General features: G+C 44.7%; 2 protein-coding genes across 3 annotated transcripts; both read left to right on the top strand.

Moving 5' to 3' along the window:
• On the top strand, positions 1–12,517 carry fid (fire dancer). The gene is made up of 4 exons (XM_017246762.3): positions 1–906; positions 3,186–3,823; positions 8,763–9,173; positions 9,236–12,517. Exons 1-4 carry the CDS (start codon positions 831–833, stop codon positions 12,515–12,517), a joined length of 4,407 nt encoding a protein of 1,468 aa, XP_017102251.2. The 5' UTR covers positions 1–830.
• Positions 12,518–14,301: 1,784 nt separating this feature from the next.
• Positions 14,302–26,874, top strand: Nf1 (neurofibromin 1). 2 transcript variants are annotated; one of them, XM_017246587.3, is made up of 18 exons: positions 14,302–14,465; positions 14,690–14,833; positions 14,893–15,277; positions 15,333–15,474; positions 15,530–16,117; positions 16,176–16,497; positions 16,550–17,102; positions 17,159–17,696; positions 17,758–19,349; positions 19,403–20,009; positions 20,060–22,415; positions 22,471–22,725; positions 22,783–22,878; positions 23,493–23,582; positions 23,890–24,092; positions 24,149–24,335; positions 24,396–24,561; positions 24,702–26,874. In XM_017246587.3, the coding sequence occupies exons 1-18, from the start codon at positions 14,406–14,408 to the stop codon at positions 24,821–24,823; spliced, it is 8,406 nt and encodes a 2,801-aa protein (XP_017102076.2). In that variant the 5' UTR covers positions 14,302–14,405; the 3' UTR covers positions 24,824–26,874. The 2 variants fall into 2 exon arrangements, with proteins under 2 accessions (XP_017102076.2, XP_070137033.1); XM_070280932.1 differs by having other exon boundaries at positions 25,714–26,874.
• Positions 26,875–27,025: the final 151 nt, after the last annotated feature.

Below are 27,025 nucleotides of genomic sequence, written 5' to 3' on the forward strand. Positions count from 1 at the left end.
CTCCGAGAGTACAGACATGACAGCGGGTGAACGAAAACAGGAATCGCACTGAGACACAGGACACGCGCACTCACACTCACACATACACAGCTGTATATAATTGAAGCGCCAAGTGCCAGTGTCCTAGAAATCGAACATCAGAAACAACGGAAAACCGAATCGAACGCGATAATGGAAAAGTAATTGGAGGGTCGGGAAACGGGATGATAAGACAGCGCGATTCCGAGTGGAGGCAGAGGAAAAGTGCAAGTGAAAAGTGCCTATAAGAAGCAGAAAATCAAACACTCACACACACAACCGCGACACACACACGCGCGCGCACATACACACAAAGGAAACGTCATATGCCAGAGGCATTGACAGGAGCCAGTGGAAAAGCATTTTGTGTATCCTATTTTGTGGCCCCAACCAGGCAGGCGAGCGTGTCCTTAGCCATATCCCAAGCCGAAGCCGAAGCCAACAACAACAAAACAACAATACCACAACAACAGCAGCAATTACACCGTGTAGTTGCTCTATAATGATAGATTTCAAAAAATAAATTGAGCAAATTATCGTATAAAACGTGCCCTCGCCTCGAAAGTCTAAAAATATCCGCAGTACCCGTAGCTCCCCTCCGTGGTACCGTGCGACGCCAACTTGTCGAGGTCCTGTAATCCTCACCGCAGACCGCCCCCGCTCCCAGCCCGCAGGAAGAAGGGTCCAAGTGGCGCAACTGACTTTAAATTATGCATGCCCATTGATTTTCCGACCACCGTCGCCATCATCCAAACCGCCGTCGTTATATCCCCATCATCTATATTGCCAGCCTATCCGGGCTTTGTTGTCGCATGTTATCAGCGGAACTAGTGTCGTCGACGGCTTTGTTGAATGCGAGTTATCAGCGCAGCAACGGCCCCTCGAAAGGTGAGTCCTTGTCCACACCTCCATCCATCCCAGACAATCCATTCATCCGGCCTGGCCATCACCCATTCGCTCCATCCGCCAAGAGCACGCAGCGTGAGTGTGCTTTGTACTTTGGCTGTACAAACATGGTTCTAATATAATACAAGTATATTAAAATATGTACATAAATAGCCACATAATAGGCAAAAAGGGACATTAACTTTTTAAAGAATATTTTTAGACCTAAATAAATACCATTATTAAATAAATAATAATATTAAAAGCTTTAAAAGCTACTAATAATTAGACCTAAATAGTTAATAAGCTTGAACCACAAGGAATTACGTGAATAGTTTTAAATAAAATATGTAATAATTATAGACGAATAATATATTTGAATGGAGCCTAATAGAACATTTTTCTTTATTTTCTGAGAATTCTTTAAACTCACTTCAGACAGATTATAATTATAATAATAATAATTAAATTAATAATAATAAATATAATAATTAATTAATAATTATTTATAAATTTTAATGGAAAGAAAGTGAAGAAGAGCTCTATGAAGAGCTTTACGCATAACAGAGAATCACTGATTATAAAATTAATGAATAAATATTAGATATTCTATATTGGAAGATATACTGTATAATATATTTAAGATATATTTTATAATATATTTAAGCTATCCACAAATCAAACTAATAACTTTTCACATTACCTATTTTTGCTATTGCACATATACCTTTTTTTTTTTTTTTTAAACAAGTTCAATTTTATTGTAGTCGCCTGAATCGTTCAGAACTATTTGAACATAACCGGGCGCTTAGAAGATGGGGTGAATATGGTACATATGGGATATGAACCTAGACTATATACAATAATTTACAGTTATTTACATCAGTTTACAATATTATTGAACAAATACCTTAGAGCGTAAATATATACATTCATTTATTTAAAAATCAAATAATAATAATAATACGCATCAATTATAAACGATTCCAATCGATTTGATTTATCTGCCCCTCAGGACCCAGCCATTGGGATACTTTTCCCCTGCTTTTCCTCGGCTAATAATTTCTATCAAAAGGCCATAAAATACGTTTATAACTCGTTTAGAATGCTTATTAACACATACGCAGAGTGGGCGTCAACTCATTAGCACCCTTGGACATGACCTATTCGCAGTTTGCAGCCTCTAGTCCTTTGGCCTAGGACCAGGGCTCATTCTCCTCCCGCGTCTGCTGTTAATGCTGCGTCATTGTTGGCACTACACAACTGCTTTTAATCAGATTTCAATTATAATTCCATTTTACTGCACTAATGTCATTTGGCGCCCACTGCCAGAGAATGCCTGCCACCATTGCCCGCCCCTTGACATCCACTCACCACACACCGCCCAGCGCCCGCTGCACCACCCAGTGCCCTCCATTTGGGGCTGCCCACGCCGGGTAATTTCCTTTTGTGCAACAGCATTTTAATGAAATTTATTAGGGCTGACAACGGCTCTGCACCGATGGCGTTAAAATTTCCATTCGAACGACTGCTAAGGCTCCCACCGGAAATACAGTTATAAAATGTCAACAAGAATGCTAACCCGAAACAGTTGCCACACATCCGGAATGCAACTCTGTGTCTACTAGCTGGTGTGTGGTGTTTGTGTGTGTCACTTTTGTTTTTGTTTCAAGTTTTTTTTGCTGACGTTGTTCTAACGATTTTACGACTTGATGGCATGCTCTAAACGCAATAGTGCCTTCTTAGCTTTTCGTAGAATTTTCAACGACATGCAACAAGGAGTTGCACAGAAATTGACTTTATGGTTCGCATTCAGCGAGGCAATTGGCTTGATTATACAAATTGTTTGCAAGATTATAAATTACGGTGCAGTTTGCATATTGAAAGGGAAAAGATGGTATTTCCCAAATCCTTGACTTTTATCTGATTATTCGAGGTTTAAGTTGCAGCTTCTTTATACAAAAACTTGGCCAGATAAAAAATAAAGTTAAATTTATTAACAAAATTCTTCTAGTTTATAGAATTAAAAGGTTTACAAAAGATTAATACTTTGAGAGGATTTGAGGATACATATATTTGAGCCTTATTTTAAACAAAAGACTTTCGATACAATACTTTTCCTATCCACATTGCATATAACCAATTTAATCAAAAAAGTCAAATAGACAATACCATTGTGTGTGGCAAGGATTAAATGAAAAGTCAAGCCACATGTTGGGTTTAAGTGTTTCTTTTGACACGAAGTTGTTAAAACCATTTTCTTCCGTCCTCTTTTGTTGCAGATGAAGTTTGCCTCTCGACAACATATGACAAGGGCTACATCACAGCAACAACAACAATACCGACAACAACAACAACAGCCACAAGAGCAACATCAGCAGCAGCAGCAGAAAAGCCGACAACAGCAACAATGACCAAGCAATTGACAACCAGCATTGCCACCAATGCAGCATCGAGTATAACGCAAGCGGGCGATTTGGCGCCCACAGTTATATCCCCAACCACTGGAACCACCATTGAATCCGGATCAGGAGTGGGAGTGGTTGCTGCTGCAGGAACAGCAGCACCCATCACCGAGACAACAAAGACTTTGACGCAAGCTGCAGCATCTGCCACAGCATCGCAAACAACAACAGCAGCAGCAGCAACTACTAAACACTCGAGAAGCGATGCCAGTGGCAGATCAGCAGCTTTGGAACGTGCCTACGTCCACGATGTCTACGAGCACTGCGAAGAGCCCACGGGACCCATCCGACCCCGGATGGCCCACTTCCTGGGGAACCTCGAGCCCGGCTCCGTGGTCTGCGACGTCGGCTGTGGCAGTGGCCGATACCTCACCCAGTGCAACCCGTCTATCTGCACCATCGGCGTGGAGCGTTGCTACCGTCTGAGTAAAGTGGCCCACGAGAAAGGAGGCGAGGTAAGTGACCTAAAAACCACATGATATCTACAGGAGAAAGGGCAATTACCCACATTCCAAAATTTTCGTAGTGGGGTCTCTCAGAAAAATTGACAAAAAATATAAAAAATATTTTGCTATCTGATTTTGATGCGAATCGATGGAGAATTAATCAACAGATCATTTAAGCTACTTCGCTCAAGAATCGAGTTGAAATTAAACAAGTTATAGCCACCATTCTGGCACATATAGGGCGAAACCTCAAAAACCCCATTTTTCGTAGGGGGTCCCTCAGGAAAATTGACAAAAAAATTTAAAAATATTTTTCTGTCATATTTTAACCCAGATCGATGGAAAATCTATCTACAAATCTTTTAAGGTATTGCACTCCAGGATCGTGATGAAATTGGCAAAGATATTGCCACCTTTCTGGCACATATAGGGCGAAACCTCGAACACCCCATTTTTTGTAGGGAAAATTGACAAAAAATTTGAAAAATATTTTGCTTTCAGATTTTAATGCAGATCGATAGAGAATCCATCCACAAATCATTTAAGGTATTCCGCTCAATAATCGGAATGGAATTGGCAAAGATATATGGGAAATATGGGCCACATTCTGGCCCATATGGGAAGAAACCCAAATTCCCCACTTTTCGTAGGGGCTTCACGAAATTGCTCAGGAAAATTTACAAAAAAAATGTTTGCTATTATATTTTGATGCAGATCTATAGAGTATTTATCTACAAGTCAATAAAGACATTCCGCTTAAAAAGTTAAGGACGATTGATGAAGATGTAGACAGTATCAAGGTGAAAATGAAACCCAAACCTTAAAGTGCTTAAATACATAGCAAAAATATATATAAGGGGAACATATCCAAAAGTTGTGTGTGCAATCTAATTGCACCCTGCTAATTGCATGTGTTTGGTGCGGTCGTGTTCTTGGAATTCTCTTGGCCATGCAATTGACCCATTTTGCTCTAACAAGCCGCAGTGGGAACAGCCAAGGCTGGTGGCGAAAGGAGGAATGGAGAGGGCCCTGGCCATAAAACATTGCCAGTATATTCAAATGCCAGTTGCTCCACTTGAGTTGGGCCATTAGGAACATGCATAAATTATGCTTATCATTGGATATTATTTGCACATGTTCCGCTTTCTCACGCTGCATTGGGAGTTCTTAATGCCCCATAATTGCAATGGTCCACAATGGTGTCGTTAAGCGAGTCATTCGGCTAAGGAGCCAACGGGTCACGTCTAATAAACTGCAGATGCTTGTCGGGCAAAATTGTGCGAAATGGCCGATTGCACATTCTGTTGCAGGAGTTTCGAAATGAAATTACTTGAAATCGATACAGACCGAAGTGTGCATAAGTAGGATCTTAAATAGGAGAGAGTTTCCTACATATTCCTAAAGAAAAGTCAAACTACTCACTCGCCAAGTTTTTTAATTTTGCGGAATGACGTAGTTCCGTAAAATCTCTTCAACTATTTTAATATATTTGATGAAAGGGTTATGGTTTGAGATGCACCCATCTAACTTTTTGCCACAATTAAGTGATACGCTCTGCTATGTCATAATGAAAATGAACTATAGAGCACTTAGTTATCCCCGCGCACAATTCCCCCATAACAATGACACAACTGTTCTGCATACTTGTTCCCTGTCGCTATTGTCCTGTCGCTGTTGTTCGGCTCCTGGCTGGCAACCCACAGCATTTCCTTTAACAGCGTACAACAATAAATTGCGAAAACCCCTTCATCCGCGCAATAAAGACCGCGAGGCCTGAGGTATGCAATAATCTATTACTAACGCTGGGCTCTGGAGCGTTCCGCTTATTTATGGTGCCATTTGCAGGCAGGCGGGCTGCAGAAAACCATTTCCCAAGAAGTGCATTCTCCATTTTCTATTCGCTGCCAGGGGCTTTTCCGCTTTCCATTTTACCATAATCGACAACACGCATTCTTCGCATTTAAATTGCTTTTTGTGTGTGGCACTGACAGAGTGTGGTGTTGCAACAACAGGGAAGACCTGCCGCTGGCCCAACCTATTCACACTGCAACTGCAGCTGCTGAGGTTCGCCCACAATTTACGGTAAATGGTTTAATTTATTTAATAACATGCCACATTTCCGTGACCTGATAGGTTCGATTGTTCGCCGACCGGTCCTTGACATTTAACCAATGTCCTGCCATTGATTATCCGCATGTGCCTCTAATCATTTCACTGACCATAACAATACGTACGTAATGCGATGTGGCATTCGTTGTGCCAGAGACTCAGTGTCAGTTTTATTTCTATTTTCCTACATAATGTGTTTAATATAAAGCCGACTGCAAAATGCCCAAAATGCGAACGTGACATGCAAGCGAATGCAAGTTTTGTTGCCAACTGGAAGCGAAAACTTTATGCAAAACCAATTTAACTTGGTCCGGGCCAGAGTGCAGAGTCGGTGGGGCAACTTTGATTCCTGCAACTCGTGCACGGCCTGATTTTCAATAATTTTGTAAAGCAATAAGCCAGCAAGTGGAGCAACAGCAGCAATCTGACATCGACACGATCCACACAAGCAGAAAATAATTTGTAATAGGGAAAATTATACTAACCATATTTAGAATAAGAGATTACCTATCATCCCTGCTAACTAAAGACTTAAAAGCATTAAAAAGATTTTCTTATTAAAGAAATATAAAATCTGAATCAAATAGGATTTCTTTCAGTGCTCAGTGCTCAGTGCTTCCAGTGGGACATCCTGTAGAGCTGTGGTAGCTCGTAAATCTTAACCCGCCCAAAATGGCGCATAAAATGGGCAGCTCACAGCACAGCCGCAAACATAAAAAAGTTAAACTCAATAACAGCAGCTGAAAGCGAAAGCGAAAAAGGTGCAGAGTTTTTGGCCCACTTTTGCCTCAGAGCCCTCCTTATTTTGTTGGCCTGCAATTTTCAGTTGGCATAAAAAATGGCCTAAGGATTCGTTCTTGGCGTTCTTAAGCGTCATTTAAATGAGCCGCAAGAGCCGAAAAGAGAAACTGCATAAAGCATAAGTATTTTTGTATTTTCCTTCTAGGCCAGGTGAGGAGGTCTTTCTGCTGCTGCACTTTGGCCTCATTAGGGTGCAACGTGGCGTATGCGTAACGTGCTTCACTCTCACCTAGAAGCCCTGTCAACATAAATTTCAAAAGCGTCATGTGCCCGACCCGTGTGACATTACACACCCACAAAGCCCCCCGTAGGATGTGTGTGAAAAATGGCAACTGCTATAAATACGATTTGTAAGGCCCAGAGAGCACTGAAAAGCGAACCGAATAAAGGATGAGGGAATATGTCAGCGTGTGTATTCATCCTGCCCCATGGACATTGAAAGGAGAAACTATGAGAGCTGCATGGCTTTGAATTAAATGCACGCGTTGGAAAGTGTGCGGGGGATCTGATGGATTGAGGCTATCCATGAAAAAGTAGCAAATAACAACACAAAAGAAGCCATTTCAGACTGAAATGCATCATGCATTTAATAAATGAGCTATGTTTTTGCATTAGTTTATGGCCAAAAATCCATCCCTGACTTAAATGAAATTTCTCTTGAGGGCTGATAAAAACACTTATGTTAATGGATATTTACTATAAAATGGGAACTTTCCAGTCCAGCCTCAGTCTGAATTGCAGCCACCTAGCTAACTGCACCTGGAACAGAAAACTCTGAGCCAAGAAGAGGGCTTGGCGGGTCAAGGATATTTCTTTTTTGCAGAAAAACACACCCACAAACGGGTGAAAAGCAAATACACATTGGGGCTTGTAACATTGGCGGAGCAGGAGAGATTTACAAGCACAACTAAATTGCAGAAAATAAATTGTCATTTCATCAGGAAGCGAATCATTGATTTCCGTTTTCTATAAAATATATATATCCACAGTCGTTGAGGCAAATATTTATTTAGAATTTTTAGTGAAACTAGAGCTTAATAGAATTTCCTGACGGATTGCAAATCCGTATTTGCCGTTCGTGCTATTTTGCGATGCATTTTGTGAATAATGCGCAAATCGAAACGGAATTCCTCGTCGACACCATTGAGCCGTTAAGCAATTTGTCATTCATTCGATTGGCGACTAAAATAGACGAAGCTTTGTTTGGTTACTTCCTTTTGCGTTCTGCCGTGGTAATTGACACCATCAGTTGCGGCCATGACACGAAAATGAATATAAATGGCGTGCATCCACCTGAACGGACATATTGTTCTATTTGCCACCATTGGGTTAGGTCAGTTTGGGGCACCTGGTCAACTTACAGCGGACTTTGCTGCCACATGCAGACTATGCCTGTCCCACCCCTTTCCCTTGACAAATGGACGTAGTCAGCTTGACCAAATATTCCGATCGGAGCCAGCTGGGAAAACCGATAACTTTGTTATTCCGTTCACCGCATTGTCGTGGAAAAGTTTCTAATTGCAAATTGATGTTTTCAACCGAAAGAGATACTGGATTATTCAATCGGGCTGCTATGCTTTGATATGGAAATGGCTTCTGCCAGAGTTTGTGCCAAAAAGAAATCCTTGCTCGTTGGCCTGGACAGCCTGGACTCTGCAGCTTGAAATGGCATCAGCCCACATAGTTTCGCATTTTGCTTTATGCAGCTTTCAATTGCATACTTTTGCGGGCAGGACTCATGGGAAATTGCTTCCGGGAACTCAACGTCAGCGACAGAGAGCAGGAATTCTTGTGGTATTGAATCTGCAAAGAGATTCCTGCGCGGACTAAGTCCCGCCGCAGCGTAATTGGCATGTCCTCGCTGGGGATTTACTACGATAAGCTTCTTTCAATTGAATTATTTTTCAAAAAGCAATAAATGCACCGGAAATTAATAGTTTCTTGATGTTCTTTAAGTTTCTAGGATAATAGAAATAAATTTATAATAAAATTTAATAAGTCATGTACTAAATAAACTAATATTGCATTTTGTTTCTAGGTGGCCTTGTGCGACAATCTGGAGCTGCCTTTCCGGGACGACAGCTTCGATGCAGTGCTCTCCCTAGCGGTGGTCCATCACTTCGCCACCACCGAGCGACGCGTCCAGGCTCTGCGGGAACTAGCAAGAATCCTGCGGATCGGTGGGCGGGTAGTGATAACCGTATGGGCACTGGAGCAGCGCCACCGCCGCTTTGAATCGCAGGACGTTCTCATACCGTGGCAGCCACCCAAGAACCGAAACTACTCGTACTCCGATGAGGAAGACGATGACAATTTCCAGCCACCCTACCATGCATACACAGAGGACTCTACGAATTCCAGTCGATCGGCTGGGGATGGAGATAGTTCCAGCCTGAGCTCATCTTCCCCGGGGGAGTCCTGTTACAGCTTCGTGCGCCGCGCCATTCAGGTAAGAGGAATAAAGATTTGAATAAATTATTTAAATATAATCCACTTGATTTTTCCTTCCAGAAACTTGCTCGCGGACGTCGTCATGCGTGGTTTATGGACTCGTGGTCCTCAAAGGACACAAAAAATGACAGCAGCCTGGACTTCGAGGACGCCAAAGACCTTCCCATCGAGCTACGTCGTCTAGAGGACTTCGAAGACTTTCCCGACCCGCCCCTCACTGCAGGATTGAAGTCCCGCAGCCTGGGCAGCATTCTCCAGCCGCCTCCCCGCCAGATTGTCCGCTCCCGGTCGAGCGTCCCTAGCCTGGGAGGTCCACTAATCCCTGGGGAATCGAAGGCCGCTGCGGCGGCCTTGCTGCTTAATCCTACCGAGGCTCAACAGCAGCTCCAGATGAATGGGAGGCATTCGCCCACGACCACCGCTAGTGCCGGGAACACGCTAAGCCGCCGGCCCAAGCTCATCAAACAAAAGCAGTCCTTATGCGATGAGGATGCAGCGACGCCATCCGCTGCCCCGGACGCGTTCCAAATGGTGAGCAACTACAATGGAGCCAATGGGGCCGTGAGCACTAGCTTGTACCAGCGTAGTGGCTGCTATGCGGGAAACTTTCACCAGCATGCTTCCTCCTCGCCCTCCAACCCCGGCACTTCAGCCTCCCCCTCGGCGGTTCCAGCACAAGGAGGTGGTCCAGGTGGCTCGGGGGCAGCGCCTACATTCTTGCGCAAGCAGAGCTCCCTGAACGAGGAACTGATGGCCTGCAATAGACTGCGTGAGAAGGAGCGCGTGCGGAAGCGCATCCAGAAGCAGACCTCCCTGAATGAAGCCTTCCTCTGCCGATCGGCTTTGTTCTCCAAGCGGCTTCAGGTAATCCGTGAGGGATTCACCACTAAGATCAAGAGCTCCACCGGCAGTCTGGAGCGGGTGACAAAAACGGGCATCAGCAAGCTTATCCAGAATATCAAGAGTGGGCCGCAAAATATGACGAACCCGCTCCAGAATCCATCCCATGTAGACAAGAACCAGGCTCTAAACAACAACAACAAGCATGGAATGGCACAGGCAGGCCACCAGCATCACCACCACCATCACCACCACCATCTCGCAAACAGCCACCAGTCGCACAACCACCTGTCGCACCTAATACACGCGGCATCCGCGCCAGCCACTACCCCGGGAGGGCCCGTGACGTACTGCAGCATCGTGGAGTGCACCCAGGCTAATCTTTGTCACTGCAGCCAATACCAACAGGAGTGTCCGGCCTGTGCGGACGGCGGTCAGTGCGACAAGGCCAGACGTCATTCCCGGGAATCGGGATCTGACTCCTCCAAGGACAGCAGCCTGCAGTCGGACACAAGCATCGAGTCGGAGGACAGCTTTGCTTCCGTAATCTTCATACCCAAGCCGGAGCAGCACCAGCAGCAGCTCAACTACCAGCAACAGCACCAGAACTCTAACTCAAGTTCTAGTAACTCCTCCTCTAGCAACGGACAGCGAGGGGCGGGCGCGGCAGCTGGCGGCAATCCCGGGATGTCTGCTGGTGGATCCCGTCTGCCACCCACACACTCTGTGCCAACCTCCCCTCTGATCATGCCCTGCCCCCCGACCCCGGCACACTCCCCTGCTGCCATCCAGGGCACGGTGACCTCGCCGCCTCAATCCACGGCAGCGGTGTCGGCAGCCATGGCGATACTAACGCCTCCTTCGAAGCCAGCCCGATTCAGTTTCGACGAGGCTCACATAAAGCAGCAGAAGGAGCAGCAAAGGGAGCAGCATCTGGAGAACCTGAAAGAGCAGCAGAAGGGACAACTTAAGGAGCAAAAGGAAGCGCAAAAAGAGGAGCGCAAGGAGCAGCCACCCAAGGAACCCAAAGAAACAAAAAAGGTACCATCCCCCATCCATCGGATAACCCGGCAGGCCATACGGGACTTGCCACCCATTCCCAAGTTCCGGAAGCAGCAATCCCTGCAATTGCAACGCCAAAGTTTTCCCATTATCCGGAGAGCTTCCGGCTCGGGAATTTCTGCCTCGTGCTCTTCCTCATCGCTGGCCAGCAAGCTGCTCTCCCTGGAACTTTTTAACCCAGCCACCGATGACCTGGACAGTGACTCCAGTGAGCCCTCCTCCCCCGATTCCATTGACAGTGTGATTAGTGCACCGCGATCGGCCAAGGTGCCCTCAGGAAGCGGTGAGGGTGGCGAAGGATCGGCCAACTCCAACTCTGCTTCTCAAGACGAGGGAGAGCCCAGTCTGGCGAAGATAATTAGCATTCAGCAGGAGCAATACCACAAGGGAGAGTTGCAGATCAGCAACAGTTCTTGCTCGCAGAAAGCTCCCGAGGACGACATAATCCTGAATGCGGACAGTGCGCCCCTGCTTCCGGAAAAGCGGGAGGCGGCTAATCAACAGCAGGATTGTGCCGAGTTCGCCGAGCAACTAACAGCCCAGCTGCAACGGGAACTGGACGACAAGAGCAATCGCACAGAGTGCCGGTATCTAGACGGGATCGGGATGGGTGACCTGTCCGAGATATTCGGTGGCGGCAAGAAGCGTTCTAACGGCGATCTGAGCGCCTTTCGTGACGAGCTCCGGGAACGTCGGCTTATGCTGGCCAATCTCTCCACCCAGCCCAGTCTCCAGCAATCGCCGGTGAGCTCATCAACCTCTTCCCTGTCCTCGCAGACCCGCAGCTTCACCATCCAGGAGGAGGACGGCGAGGAGGAAGAGGAGGAGGAGAACGAGTCGAGCTATTCGCTAGGCGTGTACGAGCACTGCAAGATCTCCAAGTTCAGCTATAAGCGAAATCGCCACTACCAACTGAACCCGGAAACAGCCTATCTGCTGCAGGACGACGGCGACAGTGATGTGAGGGAAGAGGATGAGGACGATGTTATACCGGAGGAGGAGGAGCAGGAGGAGCCGGATGAGCAGGCCGAAGCAGAGGCCTTGGAAGCCAGGGGTGGAGATCAACTGGGCGAGGGCATGGCGGATTACGGTCAGCGGCGCCGTCACATGGCCGCCTTGAAGGTGCAATCACCTGTGGCCCCACAGCAGCACAATCAACAGCAACAGCAGACTCAGCAGCAGCAGCAGCCCCAGGAGCACACTATGCAGCAGCGTCACTCCTCCGATTCACTGGAGCACTCGAACAGCTCCACAAACTCCCTGGACAGTCCCTCTCAAGGCGGGTCCAGCACTCACCATCGCTACTACCACGTGTTCCGCGAGGGCGAGCTGGACGCACTGATCAACCATCACGTGGCCAGCCTGCACATCGTCAGTTCCTACTACGAGCGTGCCAGCTGGTGCGTGGTGGCCGAAAAGGTCCAGGTGTGGACCATCTAAAGCACTTTACAAGGTAGCAGGGTTTGGAACCGAAATGATATTCGATAGGGTTTAAATGAACTTTTCTGTCCACATAGCACATTTTAGTTAGTAGTAAATTATTGTTTGCTTTTTTATTAATTTTATTATATAGTAATACTATACAGAACAGCATTATTGTATCAGTTTAGATAGAGAATGTTTGGATAATCTAATCGCTATATCGACAAACCATTTCGGTTTCAATCCCTGCCCTATCGCGAAAGCCCATTACTAGCTATAGTCTCTGATGCCCCCAAAGGAATTGTTAAATTTAGTCTCTTACTCTAGTCGGCTGGTGAGCTGAGGCGGGGAAGCCCCGATCTCATGGCCAGCTTAATTATTAAATTTACTCAACTGTTAGCAGACCTGCTCAATATCGTGAAAGCAGGGATTGCACTTCATTGAAATCCAATTTCAAAAAGAAACCACCTAGATATAAGACCACAAACGAAACAAATCGAATCGAATACGATAATTATAACGATAATGAAACAACGCAAGCTAAATAGAAACTTTACAAATTCGTACAAAAGCTTAGTATCTACTTACAACGAAAGTATCTTTGTATCTTGCGCTATCTTCTCAATAAGTTTATTGCACTTTAAGCTATAATTTCTCAACAAATAATCATCAAACGTCCACATACATAAGATATAGAACTTATACAACAGATATACGGCTAGATGAAACAATATTGCAAGTATCTACAAAACTAAATACAAGTTAATAGAACCCCCTAACTGAATAATATCAATAATGCATTTAAGCCCACAAATCAATGCTTCATACATATGTATGTATATCAAATGCAAGATAAATCAAAAGATATTCATAACCTCTAGGATATCTAACTGCAAGTCTCATATTCTTTCCCCTATGCTTACAACAATATTTAAAACCTGTTTTCGATGCACAAACTTATATTTACATTGATTATTAGATTTAATATAGTAACCAACTCACTTCCCAAAAACGGCCAAGATTCACGATTGCAACATGCCTAAAATATACACTTTTTGTCAACTTAAGAACTGTTATTTGAAAAATAACGCAAACATTTTCAATAAAATATATTATATACATAACACCTATATGCGACTGTAAATGTGTTTTTTAGCTAGCAAAACTAACTTTATACCGTAAAATAATAGAACAATTGAAAGATTAAATATTAAATAACGTTGGGCGCAACATTAAATCATAACAGATAGAATTCGATTTAAAACTACTACTGCTCGAAATGCTGAAACATTTAAAGATATTTAGTATGTAAGTAACACATCCAGAAAGACACGACAACACCGGCTACTAAGGAGAAAACTATCAGAAATATTCAATATTTATAATTTGTAAAGCATTAACAAGGACATTAAATAAACTAATAATAATTGCCAAAGAAAAATGCTTTTATTCATGACATTTCTCAGCGATCTTGTTTGTAGGGGCGAAGTATCTAATTTTGAATCTCCCGCCGTTCACTTTGGAGCTAGTTCTAACACGCCAGTGCTGCAAAATGTTCAATTTTTTGGCGCCAATCGACCGTAAAACATGAAATGACCAATTAAATATATGAAATATAACAAAAATGTAGCAAATAGTATAAATCCTACATAAAATTGTCTGCGTAGGAGTATTTTTGCGTAAATGTACGCAAAAATTCCCCAGCCACCTTTTTGGACTTCGATATTTCAATGTTGGTCAACGAATGCAATACAGGCAATACAGTCGAGTCCTGTTATATCGAGCAAGGCTCTTATTTAGAATAGGAATATCGATACATTCATATTTTGATACACTATCAACATGTCCAGTTTGTTTACGAAAAATGCAGTGAAAGACCTGGAATAAAAGCTACAAATATTACAAAATGGGCACCCAAAAGCCAGGCGAGTGGGCCAGCGCCCTTTTGGCCCGCTTCGAGGATCAGGCAAGTGTTTTTAACCCGTTTTTTTCGCAGCTGCGACTTCGCCTTCGTCGGAGTCCCAAGCGAAAAAATGTACCTGCTGCTCTGCCACCACCCTCTCTCCCTTCATGCCACACGACTCGGCTGCGTTGTTTTGGGGACTGCGTGGGCGCAGGGGAGAGAGCTTGGGGAAGCCGAGACGAAAGTATGAATGAAATGGAAATAATCAATCAAATGCGTCTTTGCAGCTGCCGAACAGAATCGGAGCCTATGGAACGCAGGCGAGGATGAGCCAGGACCAGCTAGTGGCCTGCTTAATCCACATCTCTCGTTATCGTTTCTCGCTGGTCATATCTGGACTTACCAAAATGTTGCAAAGGGTCAATGAAGCGGTGCGTAATTTAATTATTTATTCATTCATTCATATTAATAATATTCGTATACATTCTAGGCCCTTCAAAATCGTCACGAACCAGAGCGTTGCTACTTCGAATCCCTGGTCATTATACTGACCACACTGGAGCGCTGTCTGACCAACCAGACCAAGGACACCGCCCGCTTCGAGGAGGCCATGAATGTGAAACTTCTGCTGCGGGAAATCTCCCAATTTGTGGACGTTCAGAGCGACAGTAATCCAAATGCTGCTCAACTGAAGGCTTTGGCATCGAAGGTGCTCTTTGCCCTATCCCAGAATCACTTCTCGGCCGTGTTCAATCGCATTTCGGCCAGGATTCAGGAGTTGACGTCGTGCTCCGAGGAGAACCCCGACTATAATGACATCGAGTTAATACAGCACATCGATATGGACATGATTAAGTTGACCAAGCTGCTGCAGGGTAAGTAGATATTTTAAAAAAGATGTTAAACCAACTAAAATTTGTAACATTTTAGAAACCATTACAAAGTTTCGATCCAAGCGAGCTCCACCCTTGATTTTGCTTTACTCGCTTGAGAAGGCCATCTGGAACTGGATTGAATACCATCCTCAAGAGTTTCAAGATCTGCAGCGGGGCACCAACCGCGATATATCCACGTAAGATTATTCGAACGAACTTTAAAAACATATCCCAAACCTTGTATTCTTTTAGCTGCTGGGAACCATTAATGGATCTGGTGGAGTACTTCAAATCGGAAAACAAGAAGAGCAAGACTCTTGTGTGGCCACTGCAGATGCTCTTATTGATTCTGAATCCCTCTTGTCTGGAGGCCACTGTGAACGAACTCCAACAATCGGAGAAGGAAAAAGAGAAAGAGAAAGTGCCCTCGAAGTCAACTCAATCTACTTCGCGGGACAAGGACTTTTCGGCAAAACAGTTTATTGAGAGTATTAAACGAGGATTGGGCCAGCATTCGCCCTCCAAACAGGTCACTGAGTCTTCCGCCATCGCTTGTGTAAAGCTCTGCAAAGCATCCACGTACATCAATAACACCGACTCCAATAATGTGGTATTTAAGCTGGTGCAGTACTTCATAAACGACCTCAAGGCCCTGCTCTTCAACCCGGCAAAGCCCTTCTCCCGAGGACAGGGCTATAACTTTGCGGATATCGAGCTGATGATTGACTGCTGGGTATCCTGCTTCCGCATCAATCCGCACAACATTGAAGCTTTGAAAGTGTGTCTGAATCTGTCATCGCCACAGGCCTATCACTTTGTTATTGTGTGCTCACTGCTAAGGTAAATATCCATACATTAATTGAATTCTACAAGCTAAAAACTTATTCTATCTATCCAGGTTGGCCCATATTTATGTAGACTTTCGCCTGCAAAATAAGAATCCCTTCCGCATCGTCAACCAACCACGACTGTCCTGGTGGCCACAAACCGATGTCGTCCACTACCGTTCTGCGGAGCTGCGAGCTTTATTCACAGACACCCTCAACAAAGCCACACAAGGTTACATAGCCCATACCCCACTAAGATATATCACCTCGCTTACGCTGAAATCAAAGGACACGCAAAAGGGCCTGACCCGGGCTGAAGAAGGTCCTGCCCACAAGATGCTTCTGTTGCTCCTCGTTCGATTGATCCATGCAGATCCAACCCTTCTGTTGAATGTAAGATTATAGTTACTAAGTTTCATGGAAAAACTGACAATTTATATTTCAGACCCAAGGAAAGGTGGCCCACGAAGTTCAGAGCTCGACTCTGGAGCTCATAAACGGACTAGTAAGTCTGGTTCACCAAACAACCATGCCAGATGTGGCCCAGGAAGCCATGGAGGCTCTGCTCGCATTGCATGCCCCGGAAAAAATAGAGGTCTGGAACCCGGAAGCACCGATCAACACCTTCTGGGACGTTAGCTCCCAGGTTCTGTTCTCCATCTCACAGAAGCTGATCCAACACCAGATTGCCAACTACACGGATGTGCTGAAGTGGTTGCGAGAGATTCTAATCTGCCGCAACACCTTCCTTCAGCGTCACAAGGACTATGCTCATGTGGGCAGCCAAATCGCCATATGCAAGCAGGCGCACATCAAGATGGAGGTGGTATTCTTTATGTACCTGTGGAGCGTTGATTTGGATGCAGTCCTAACATCGCTCTCCTGCTTCGGACTGCTTTGTGAGGAAGCTGAGATTTGCTGCAGCTCTGATGAGCTGACTGTGGGATTCATCATGCCCAACTACCACATTTACCAGGAGTTGGCACAGTTGTCCTCATGTGAGTTCTTTCATAAAACTATCTTTAGCTTTGTTGTAACTATCCTTTCGTTTTAGCTGCCACCGACACTCGTATTTGTTTCTTCGACAACACCCATGGCAACGTACTTAGCCGCCTTACGCTGCAGAAACGAATAATGACCCTTCTACGCAAAATCGAGCACTGTGTCCATGGAGTCCAACCTGCCTGGGAGGAGACCTTCCGCAATTGGGAGGTGTCCAGTAAGGTGCTCCAAACCTATCCAAAATGCAAGGGCGAGGATGCGCAGGCAGAGGTCTTTCATCGTGGCATGGGCAAGCGTCGAGCCAGTCATCAAAGCTCCGAGCACGACTTGGAGGAACAGATCAATGAGTGGGCCAACATGACCTGGTTTCTGCTTGCCCTCGGTGGCGTCTGTCTTCACAAGCGCAGCAGTAGTCGACAAATACTGCTCCAGCAATCCCAAAACAATGTGTCGTTGGGTTCGCTTGCCCAGAACTCACTTTACTCCAGTTCCACTAGTTCAGGACACGGGTCGTTGCATCCTAGTACGGTGTCCTTGTCCACTCTTCCTCCAGCGCCGCCCCAAGACGTCAGTTACTGTCCGGTTACCCAGTAAGTATTGGGAATTCCATGGAAACCTACTTAAAGCTAACGAACGTAATCTCTTTTACAGATTTATTGGACAACTGCTGCGTCTTTTAGTTTGCAGCAATGAAAAGATCGGCCTAAATATCCAAAAGAATGTGAAGGAACTCGTCGGCGAAGAGATGTCCTCCCAATTGTTTCCAATACTCTTCGACCAAGTGCGCGCCATCGTGGAAAAGTTTTTCGACCAACAAGGACAGGTTAATGTAAACGTTACGGACATCAACACACAGTTCATAGAGCACACCATCTACATTATGAAATCGATCCTCGACCCCAAAGCCAGCAAGGATCCCAACAGCGAACAGCCCGCGCCCTCGGAGCACTTGGGAGTGACCAGCATTGAGGGAATGATGCTTGGAATAGTGCGTTATGTACGCCATCTCGACATGACAGTCTACGCCATTAGGATTAAGACAAAACTGTGCCAGCTGGTGGAGGTTATGATGAAACGTCGAGACGACCTTGCCTTCCGCCAAGAGATGAAGTTCCGCAACAAACTCGTGGAGTACCTGACCGACTGGGTGATGGGCACATCTCATCAGATTGCACCACCGAGCTCAGCGGATGCCTCTATTCTCACCAACACATCGCTGATCTTTCGTGACTTGGACCAAGCATGCATGGAGGCAGTGGCCGCTCTGCTCCGCGGGCTACCTCTACAGCCAGAGGAATCGGATCGGGGAGATCTAATGGATGCTAAAAGCGCCTTGTTTCTGAAGTACTTTACCCTGTTCATGAACCTCCTAAACGATTGCATCGACAGCTCGGAGGCCGAAAAGGAGATGAACAATACACCACTGCTGCCACCACGTCCTCGTATGGCGGCCGGAAAGCTGACAGCCTTGAGAAACGCCACCATCCAGGCTATGTCCAACTTGCTGGGTGCCAACATAGATTCTGGCCTAATGCACTCGATCGACTTGGGCTATAATCCAGATCTTCAGACCCGTGCCGCTTTTATGGAGGTGCTTACCCAAATCCTTCAGCAGGGCACTGAGTTCGATACTTTGGCCGAGACTGTATTGGCGGATCGCTTCGAGCAACTGGTCCAATTGGTCACAATGATCAGTGACAAGGGCGAGCTTCCCATCGCCATGGCATTGGCCAACGTGGTGACCACTTCCCAAATGGATGAGCTGGCCAGGGTACTGGTCACTCTGTTCGACGCCAAGCACCTGTTGTCTCCGCTTCTGTGGAATATGTTCTACCGCGAGGTGGAGGTCTCCGACTGCATGCAGACCCTCTTCCGGGGAAATTCCCTGGGCAGCAAAATCATGGCTTTCTGCTTCAAGATTTACGGGGCGAGTTATCTGCAGATGCTGCTGGAGCCATTGATTCGACCGCTACTCGATGAAGAGGAGGAGACATGCTTCGAGGTAGATCCTGCTCGGCTGGATCCCACAGACGACATTGAACAGCATAGGAACAACCTGATTGCACTCACCCAGAAGGTTTTCGATGCCATCATTAACTCCTCGGACCGGTTTCCGCCGCAGCTACGCTCCATGTGCCATTGTCTTTACCAAGTGCTCAGCAAGCGCTTCCCGAACCTTCTTCAAAATAACATCGGCGCTGTGGGCACGGTTATATTCCTGCGCTTCATAAATCCTGCCATTGGTAAGGTCCTAAGATACGGGTTTCATTTTGTGTGCTAACCATTCTCCTTTCAGTCTCACCACAAGAGCTTGGAATTGTGGACAAGCAGGTCCACAGCTCAGCCAAACGGGGGCTAATGCTGATGTCGAAGATCCTGCAGAACATAGCCAACCACGTGGAATTTTCGAAGGAACAGCACATGCTCTGCTTCAACGACTTCCTGCGCGATCACTTCGAGGCCGGCCGTCGGTTCTTCATCCAGATCGCCTCCGATTGCGAGACAGTGGACCAAACGTCGCACAGCATGAGTTTTATTTCGGACGCCAATGTGCTGGCCCTGCATCGTTTGTTGTGGACACACCAGGAGAAGATCGGGGACTATCTATCCAGCAGCCGGGATCATAAAGCAGTGGGCAGACGACCCTTTGACAAAATGGCCACTCTCCTAGCATACTTGGGTCCTCCAGAGCACAAGCCAGTGGACTCGCACATGATGTTCAGTTCATACGCGCGCTGGAGCTCCATTGATATGTCCTCTACCAACTTTGAGGAAATCATGGTCAAGCACCAAATGCATGAGAAGGAGGAGTTCAAAACCCTCAAGTCCATGAACATATTTTACCAAGCGGGCACGAGCAAATCCGGTTATCCGGTGTTCTACTATATTGCCAGGAGATACAAGTGAGTGATAGTGTATTATTGTGGATATATACTAATTCTGTCTCTTTAAGGATCGGGGAAACCAACGGAGACCTCCTCATCTACCATGTCATTCTCACTCTGAAGCCCTTCTGCCATTCGCCCTTCGAAGTTGTTATTGATTTTACCCACACTTGCTCCGACAACCGATTCCGCACCGAGTTCTTACAGAAGTGGTTCTACGTTCTGCCCACAGTGGCTTATGAAAACGTCCATGCTGTGTACATCTATAACTGCAACTCGTGGGTACGGGAGTACACCAAGTTCCATGACCGCATTCTGGCACCTCTTAAAGGCAACCGAAAACTGCTCTTCCTGGAGTCGCCGAACAAGCTCAGTGACTTTATTGACGCAGAGCAGCAAAAGCTGCCCGGAGCCACTCTTTCCTTGGATGAGGATCTGAAGGTGTTTAGCAACGCTCTGAAATTAAGTCACAAGGACACCAAGGTGGCCATAAAAGTGGGCCCAACCGCCCTTCAGATTACCTCTGCCGAAAAGACAAAGGTTCTGGCTCATTCCGTGCTCTTGAACGACGTTTACTATGCCTCGGAAATCGAGGAAGTCTGTCTGGTGGACGACAACCAGTTCACACTGTCGATAACCAATGAAAGTGGCCAGTTGAGCTTCATCCACAACGATTGCGACAACATTGTCCAGGCCATTATCCACATTAGAAACCGCTGGGAGCTGAGTCAGCCAGATTCGGTGACAGTTCATCAGAAGATTCGGCCCAAGGATGTGCCGGGAACATTGCTGAACATGGCGCTTCTGAATCTTGGATCGTGTGATCCCAATCTTAGGACAGCTGCGTATAATTTGCTTTGTGCGCTGACCGCCACTTTTGATTTGAAAATAGAAGGACAACTCCTGGAAACTCAGGGATTATGTATTCCCTCGAACAACACGATCTTCATTAAGTCAGTCAGCGAGAAACTGGCCACCAATGAGCCACATCTGACCCTTGAGTTCCTCGAAGAATCGATTCAGGGATTCCAGCGCAGCACCATCGAGCTAAAACATTTGTGCTTGGAGTACATGACACCCTGGCTGAAGAATCTTGTCAAGTTCTGCAAGTCCAACGACGACTCCAAGAAGCTGAAGGTCTCTCAGATTCTGGACAAGCTCATAAACCTAACAATTGACCAGAAGGAGATGTATCCCTCGGTGCAAGCCAAAATCTGGGGTTCAATCGGACAAATACCCGAACTCATCGACATGGTGTTGGATAACTTTTTGCATAAATCCATCACTTATGGCTTGGGCTCTCCACAAGTGGAAATAATGGCCGATACGGCCGTGGCTCTGGCTTCTGCGAATGTTCAACTGGTGTCCAAGAAAGTCATCACTCGCATGTGCCGTGTAATGGACAAGTCGTGCACCAATCCCACTCAGTACCTAGAGCAGCATATGATGTGGGATGATATTGCCATCCTGGGACGCTACCTTCTTATGTTGTCCTTTAACAACTGCCTAGATGTGGCTACATCGGTGCCCTATTTGTTTCACACAATAACGTTCCTGGTGTGTTCCGGATCGTTGTCCATGAGAGCCTCGACCCACGGCTTGGTGATTAACATCATTCATTCTCTGTGCACCTGCACGAATCCCTCCTTCTCGGAGGAGGCCCAACGCGTACTCCGACTTTCGCTGGACGAGTTCTCTCTGCCCAAATTCTACTTGCTCTTCGGCATTAGCAAGGTGAAGTCAGCGGCGGTTACTGCCTTCCGCTCCAGCTGCCGACATCCCACAGACAAGTGGCTAGGAAACGAGCGGGTCACCCAACCTCTGCCGGCAGATCGCGAACGTCTGTCGCTGCCCTCCTTGGAAGTTATCACCGATGCCCTGCTCGAGATCATGGAGGCCTGCATGCGTGATGTCCCGGACTGCGAATGGTTACAGACATGGACTTCCCTGGCCCGTAGCTTTGCCTTCTGCTACAATCCGGCTCTGCAGCCACGGGCACTTATCGTTTACGGATGCATCAGCAAAAGTGTGACGGACCACGAAGTTAAGCAGTTGCTTCGCATTCTGGTCAAGGCATTGGAATCTTTCAACGATTTAATTCTGATTGAGGCCCTGGTGATGTGCTTGACTCGAATTCAACCCCTTCTGCGTCCGGAATCGCCCATCCACAGAGCACTCTTCTGGGTGGCCATCTCAGTACTCCAGCTGGATGAGATTACCCTTTATGGAGCTGGTCTAGCGCTACTGGAACAGAATCTGCACACACTTAAATCACAGGGCTGCTTTGACAAGAAGGAGACCATAGCGGAGGTCATGATGAAGACCCGCGAGAAGCTGGAGTGGCACTTCAAGCAGCTGGATCACGCCGTGGGACTCTCGTTTCGCAGTAACTTCCACTTTGCCCTGGTGGGCCATCTCATAAAGGTGAGTCTTTAGTGTTTTTAATGTTTGTATAAATAATATTTAATATGTAAACTAGGGATTCCGTCATCCGACTCCAACAACGGTTTCCCGTACCTCCCGAGTTCTGACCATGCTTCTGGGCATCATCGCCAAGCCCCTGCACCGGGACAAGTTTGAGGTGACACCGGATAGTGTGGCCTATCTGACGGCTCTGGTTGCCGTCTCCGAGGAGGTTCGCTCCCGCTGCCATGTGAAGCACGCTCTGCCGCGTTGGCCCGCCGAGTTGACAGGCAGTGTGGAGAACGGAGAAGTAGCCAATGGAGTTCAAGCTGTAAGATCACTTAGATCAGAGCAGTACCAGTAACTGACACAATAATCCTTCCCTCAGATTGGCCAGCCGCTGTCGCGTCGACAAAAGAGTTGGGACATCCTGGATCAGTCTGCCCTGCAGTTCGCTCGCCAGCACAAGGTCCCCACTCTTCAGGTAAGCTTTGTGATATAAATATGGAGTATATATATATATTAATTTCGGACTGAGCCGAGCTGTACTCCTCACTTGTTTAAATTCGCTGTACAAAAGTTGTTATAACCATCTGCTATAGTAACTTTTGGCTATCAATTTGAGTTTATATATTCAAACCTATATATACCCACTTATGAACCTAAGTACTATCGAATATCTATCCAGATCAGCCTTTGCATAACTAATAATCGTTTATTACTATTTTTCTTTTCTCTTTTTATGTTTTTATTTGAAAATTAAAAAAAAAAAACAAAAACGTTACATGCATATATCACAATGTATACTCGTTGAAACCGTATATATTTGCCATATTTTAATGCCTGCCGACTCTTACTCTAATTGGTGCTTGTAACTCTCATCAATATCGATATCAATAAATGTTCTATATCTATATATGATCAATAAACTATAAACCGCCTACCAATTTTACGACTACTACTACGCATGAACATTGTTATTTGATTTTCGTTTGATTTCGGTTATCGAATCCCCAACTGCAAACTACAAATCCAACATCAACACTCTGCCAACAACAACCACCACGTAAAAACATAAAAATAAACAAACATCCGTAGAACGCTCGAGTTTTGTTCAAAACTCAACGGTCATTCTCGGTGCCAACAACCAAAGATCCAAACAATGCTACCGGCATCGAAGAACGTCAGGTATTGCTCTACATAACTTGTATTTTTAGCTAAAACTAACCCCAACTACCCCACTGTTTCTCAAAGTTCGCAACTAAATCTTCACTTTTTTAAAAACCTTTCACTAGAATGTCATTTAGTTTGTTAGTTAATCTGCATGGCACTGAATGCTGGCGGCCGTAAAGCCTTCTCATCCACTGCATATTTTCGGACTCGTAGACTTTCAATTTTCATTCAATATCTCTGTGTGCTCTCCATCTCTGGGTGTTCTGTGTAGTTGCGCCATTATCATAAGTCTTGACTAATTCCATGACCATTCTTTGTACAGGAACGCGGTTCGCGTTCTTCAGTTTCCAACGAGTCGAACGTCCTGCTCGATCCAGAGGTTCTACCCGATTTGTCCATCCAGGCACTAGTGTTGACGGTTTTAGCCACCTTGGTTAAGTATTCTTCAGATGAAGGAGAAACAAGGGTTTTGTATCAGTATTTGGCCGAAGGTTCCGTCGTCTTTCCTAAAGTGTTTCCAGTAATGTAAGTACATGTTTTAGATGATTGAGGTAATAGGTGATATCCTTTTGTATCTTTAGCCACTCATTGCTGGATCAGAAAATCAATAATATCCTGTCAGTGTCACATGACCAGGTTGTTCTTAACTCAGTCCAAAATATAATCCAGAACATGCTGGCCAGCGAAGATCCGTCCCAGCAACAGTTGCACTTCCTACAGAGTTGCGGATTTGGCGGACTATGGCGATTCGCAGGTCCCTTTACCAAGGTAAGTCATTGGTTATACTTAAAATAATCTTTTTAATAATATAACCATCTTATTTTGCAGTATAATATGATGGGAGAGTCGTCGGAGCTTTTTGTCAACTGTTTGGAGGCCATGGTGGAGACCTGCTTGCCAGGCGACGAATCTGCTCCAGTGCCACCCTCACCGCGTCCCTACAACTTAAGCTCCAGCTTGAGTAGCCTGACCTTGGGGTCACCCACGGACAAGGGTATGTACACTCTGCCAATATCGGCGGATCCCAAATCGAGTACAAACTGCAATGCTTAACCTTAGTGCATTACCCTTTCACTAACAAATATTTACTCAGACGTAACCTTTTCTTTGTATCACACCAATTGCGTTCTATAGCATTCTCATCGGAATCATTAGATTTTTATGAAAATTGCCCGGGCAGCGTCAGCAGCCTGCGACGCCCCTCACACAGCAAATCACGCGCCAAACATCGAATTAACGACAGTCCATCACATTGAAAGTTCCACAGCTTAATCCAAAGTAAAACTGCAACCTAATCCAAACTGCTAAGGCAAACCTAATACAATATAAAAGCTAAAAAGCCACAGCAAGACACCTTAATTGGAAATACATATGTATTTTGTAGTTATCTAAGCTTTGCCAAACAAAATCATTGCCCATCACTGGAATTGATTCGTTTGTAGAAATTAAAGATACCATATGCATATTGTTAAATACAAACCGAATACCTAGGAAAATCCAAACGTAATGCACTTAATCGAACACATAATATCAAATTGATGTTTAAAATTTGAGAATTGTATTGATAATATTTACATATATCGTGTACCTTAAACCATATATACGCAAACATATTTTTGACAAAATATATACATATATGTATGCTTTAAATGCACCATTTGTAGCCTAGAGTAGTGTTGCCATTAATATTTGTTGCTCCCCCGTGAATCGAGACTCATGGGTCAATGCTACCATTATTAACTGACCCACTGAATATGTGGAATAAAAAAGTACGAGAAGATATACTGAGTACAAAAAAGTGGCCATGATTGGATTAAAGATATACGATATAAAGATTGTAACAGAGACCCAGAAAAACGTTTATAAAGTGCATGCGCAGAGTATTCCATTACATTGCCTTTATAATATAACACACAAAATAATATAACAAAATAAAAATAGTTCCCAATAACTTTTAAATTAGATAAGTCACAGTTGAAGACACAGAGCCGATATATTTTTATTGCAAATCACATTTTATACACGCGATTTGAAAATTGTACTAACATATGTATAAGCGAGTTAAATTCTTATGTCTAGGTTTTTATTTTAGTCCCGATTTTACCGATCCCTCCATATGTTTATGAATCTTTTGTCTTACTTTCAGCTGCATGAATAACAACAACAAATCCGCGCACTAGACGTACCACACTAATCGCAAAAGTAATGCGTTTCCTTAATCTTTTTAAAAAGTGCTTTTAGAGAGAGTGTGAATGAAAACCCCCACAGAAAGTCGTACAAAATGATAGAATATTTATATATTGGTATATGTATGTAAAGAAGGTCCAGAAACGCCAACGAAATGCAACAGGGGACGGACAGTAATCGAGAAAGGCGTTAAATGTATAAAATGTTTGTATATAAGTGTGTAGAAAGGAGGCGACCAAGCAGCTACCGCAGATGAGGATATCGAATGGGAATATTTTTAAACGATTTACGATTGTATATTTTGTAATCCGCAAAACTAAAACTAAGCACATACACAAAGTTCACCAGTTCCTGAGCAGATAATTACAACCTTGCGTAACGAAGTTAACCGACGAGAGCGAGCAGATCCATGATATAAATAAAAATTCAAATCAAAGGAATCGAAAAATGAAATGAAAGCTTTAAGAAGGCGACATGTTCACCATGTCGCTAACATTATTTGTATTATACAAGAATCTCCTCTGAAAGTGTATCAAACGGCATTTATTTTTTCTTATTATTATTATTATTATTTTTACCCAAGTTCATCTTACATTAACGATTACTAATTTATTTCATGAGCACATTCTACAGGTTACTTGTAAAACACCACACGAAGATCAAACTAACTAAAGTTAAGCTACAAAAATAATATCCAGTGCGCTTTAAAAGTAATTAAGTTATAGGCACAAATGCTAAGATTTTAATCCTTATAGGTCCTATAATGGGCGAAAAGAATCGAAACAAAATTTAAAAACTACCAAATTGTCAAACGCAACAAACTTATCCGTTAAACCTATTTTCTAGCACAAAATTTTAGCACCTAATTGTACTTGGCGTTAAATGTATTAACCGCATATTTTTTTTTTAATAACTAACTAGAGCGATACTAACCAAGTTAATTTGAATTAAAACTCTAAATGTATATGTGTGTGTTGCTATATGTGTATTAAACGAATATGTATCATTGTATATTACAACCACTTCAAGATATTTATGAAATGTTAATGTCTTCAAATTATCAATGTACAAGAATATCGATCAAAATAATATATACTTTCAATAAAAGTGTTACAATAAATGTTGGAGTTTTGCATTTCTGGTGGGTTAAGTTTATAATAAAACATTGGGATCTCCAAAGACCCTCTATATTTTGCATAAAGCCATCCTTTATCATCGGAATGGTCCCCTGATGATCTCGGAAACCTCCCCCACGACGAAAACTGACAATA

Source organism: Drosophila bipectinata, chromosome 3R (genome assembly GCF_030179905.1).
Source record: "Drosophila bipectinata strain 14024-0381.07 chromosome 3R, DbipHiC1v2, whole genome shotgun sequence".
NCBI lineage: Eukaryota > Metazoa > Arthropoda > Insecta > Diptera > Drosophilidae > Drosophila > Drosophila bipectinata.

Bases quoted from the DNA above. Each gene is read 5' to 3' on its own strand.
- fid (XM_017246762.3), top strand. From the start codon at position 831: ATGTTATCAGCGGAACTAGTGTCGTCGACGGCTTTGTTGAATGCGAGT. The intron at 907-3,185 runs GTGAGTCCTTGT...CTTTTGTTGCAG, and splicing joins CAGCAACGGCCCCTCGAAAG to ATGAAGTTTGCCTCTCGACA. The intron at 9,174-9,235 runs GTAAGAGGAATA...TTTTCCTTCCAG, and splicing joins TCGTGCGCCGCGCCATTCAG to AAACTTGCTCGCGGACGTCG.
- Nf1 (XM_017246587.3), top strand. From the start codon at position 14,406: ATGGGCACCCAAAAGCCAGGCGAGTGGGCCAGCGCCCTTTTGGCCCGC. The intron at 14,466-14,689 runs GCAAGTGTTTTT...GCGTCTTTGCAG, and splicing joins TGGCCCGCTTCGAGGATCAG to CTGCCGAACAGAATCGGAGC. The intron at 17,103-17,158 runs GTGAGTTCTTTC...CTTTCGTTTTAG, and splicing joins GTTGGCACAGTTGTCCTCAT to CTGCCACCGACACTCGTATT.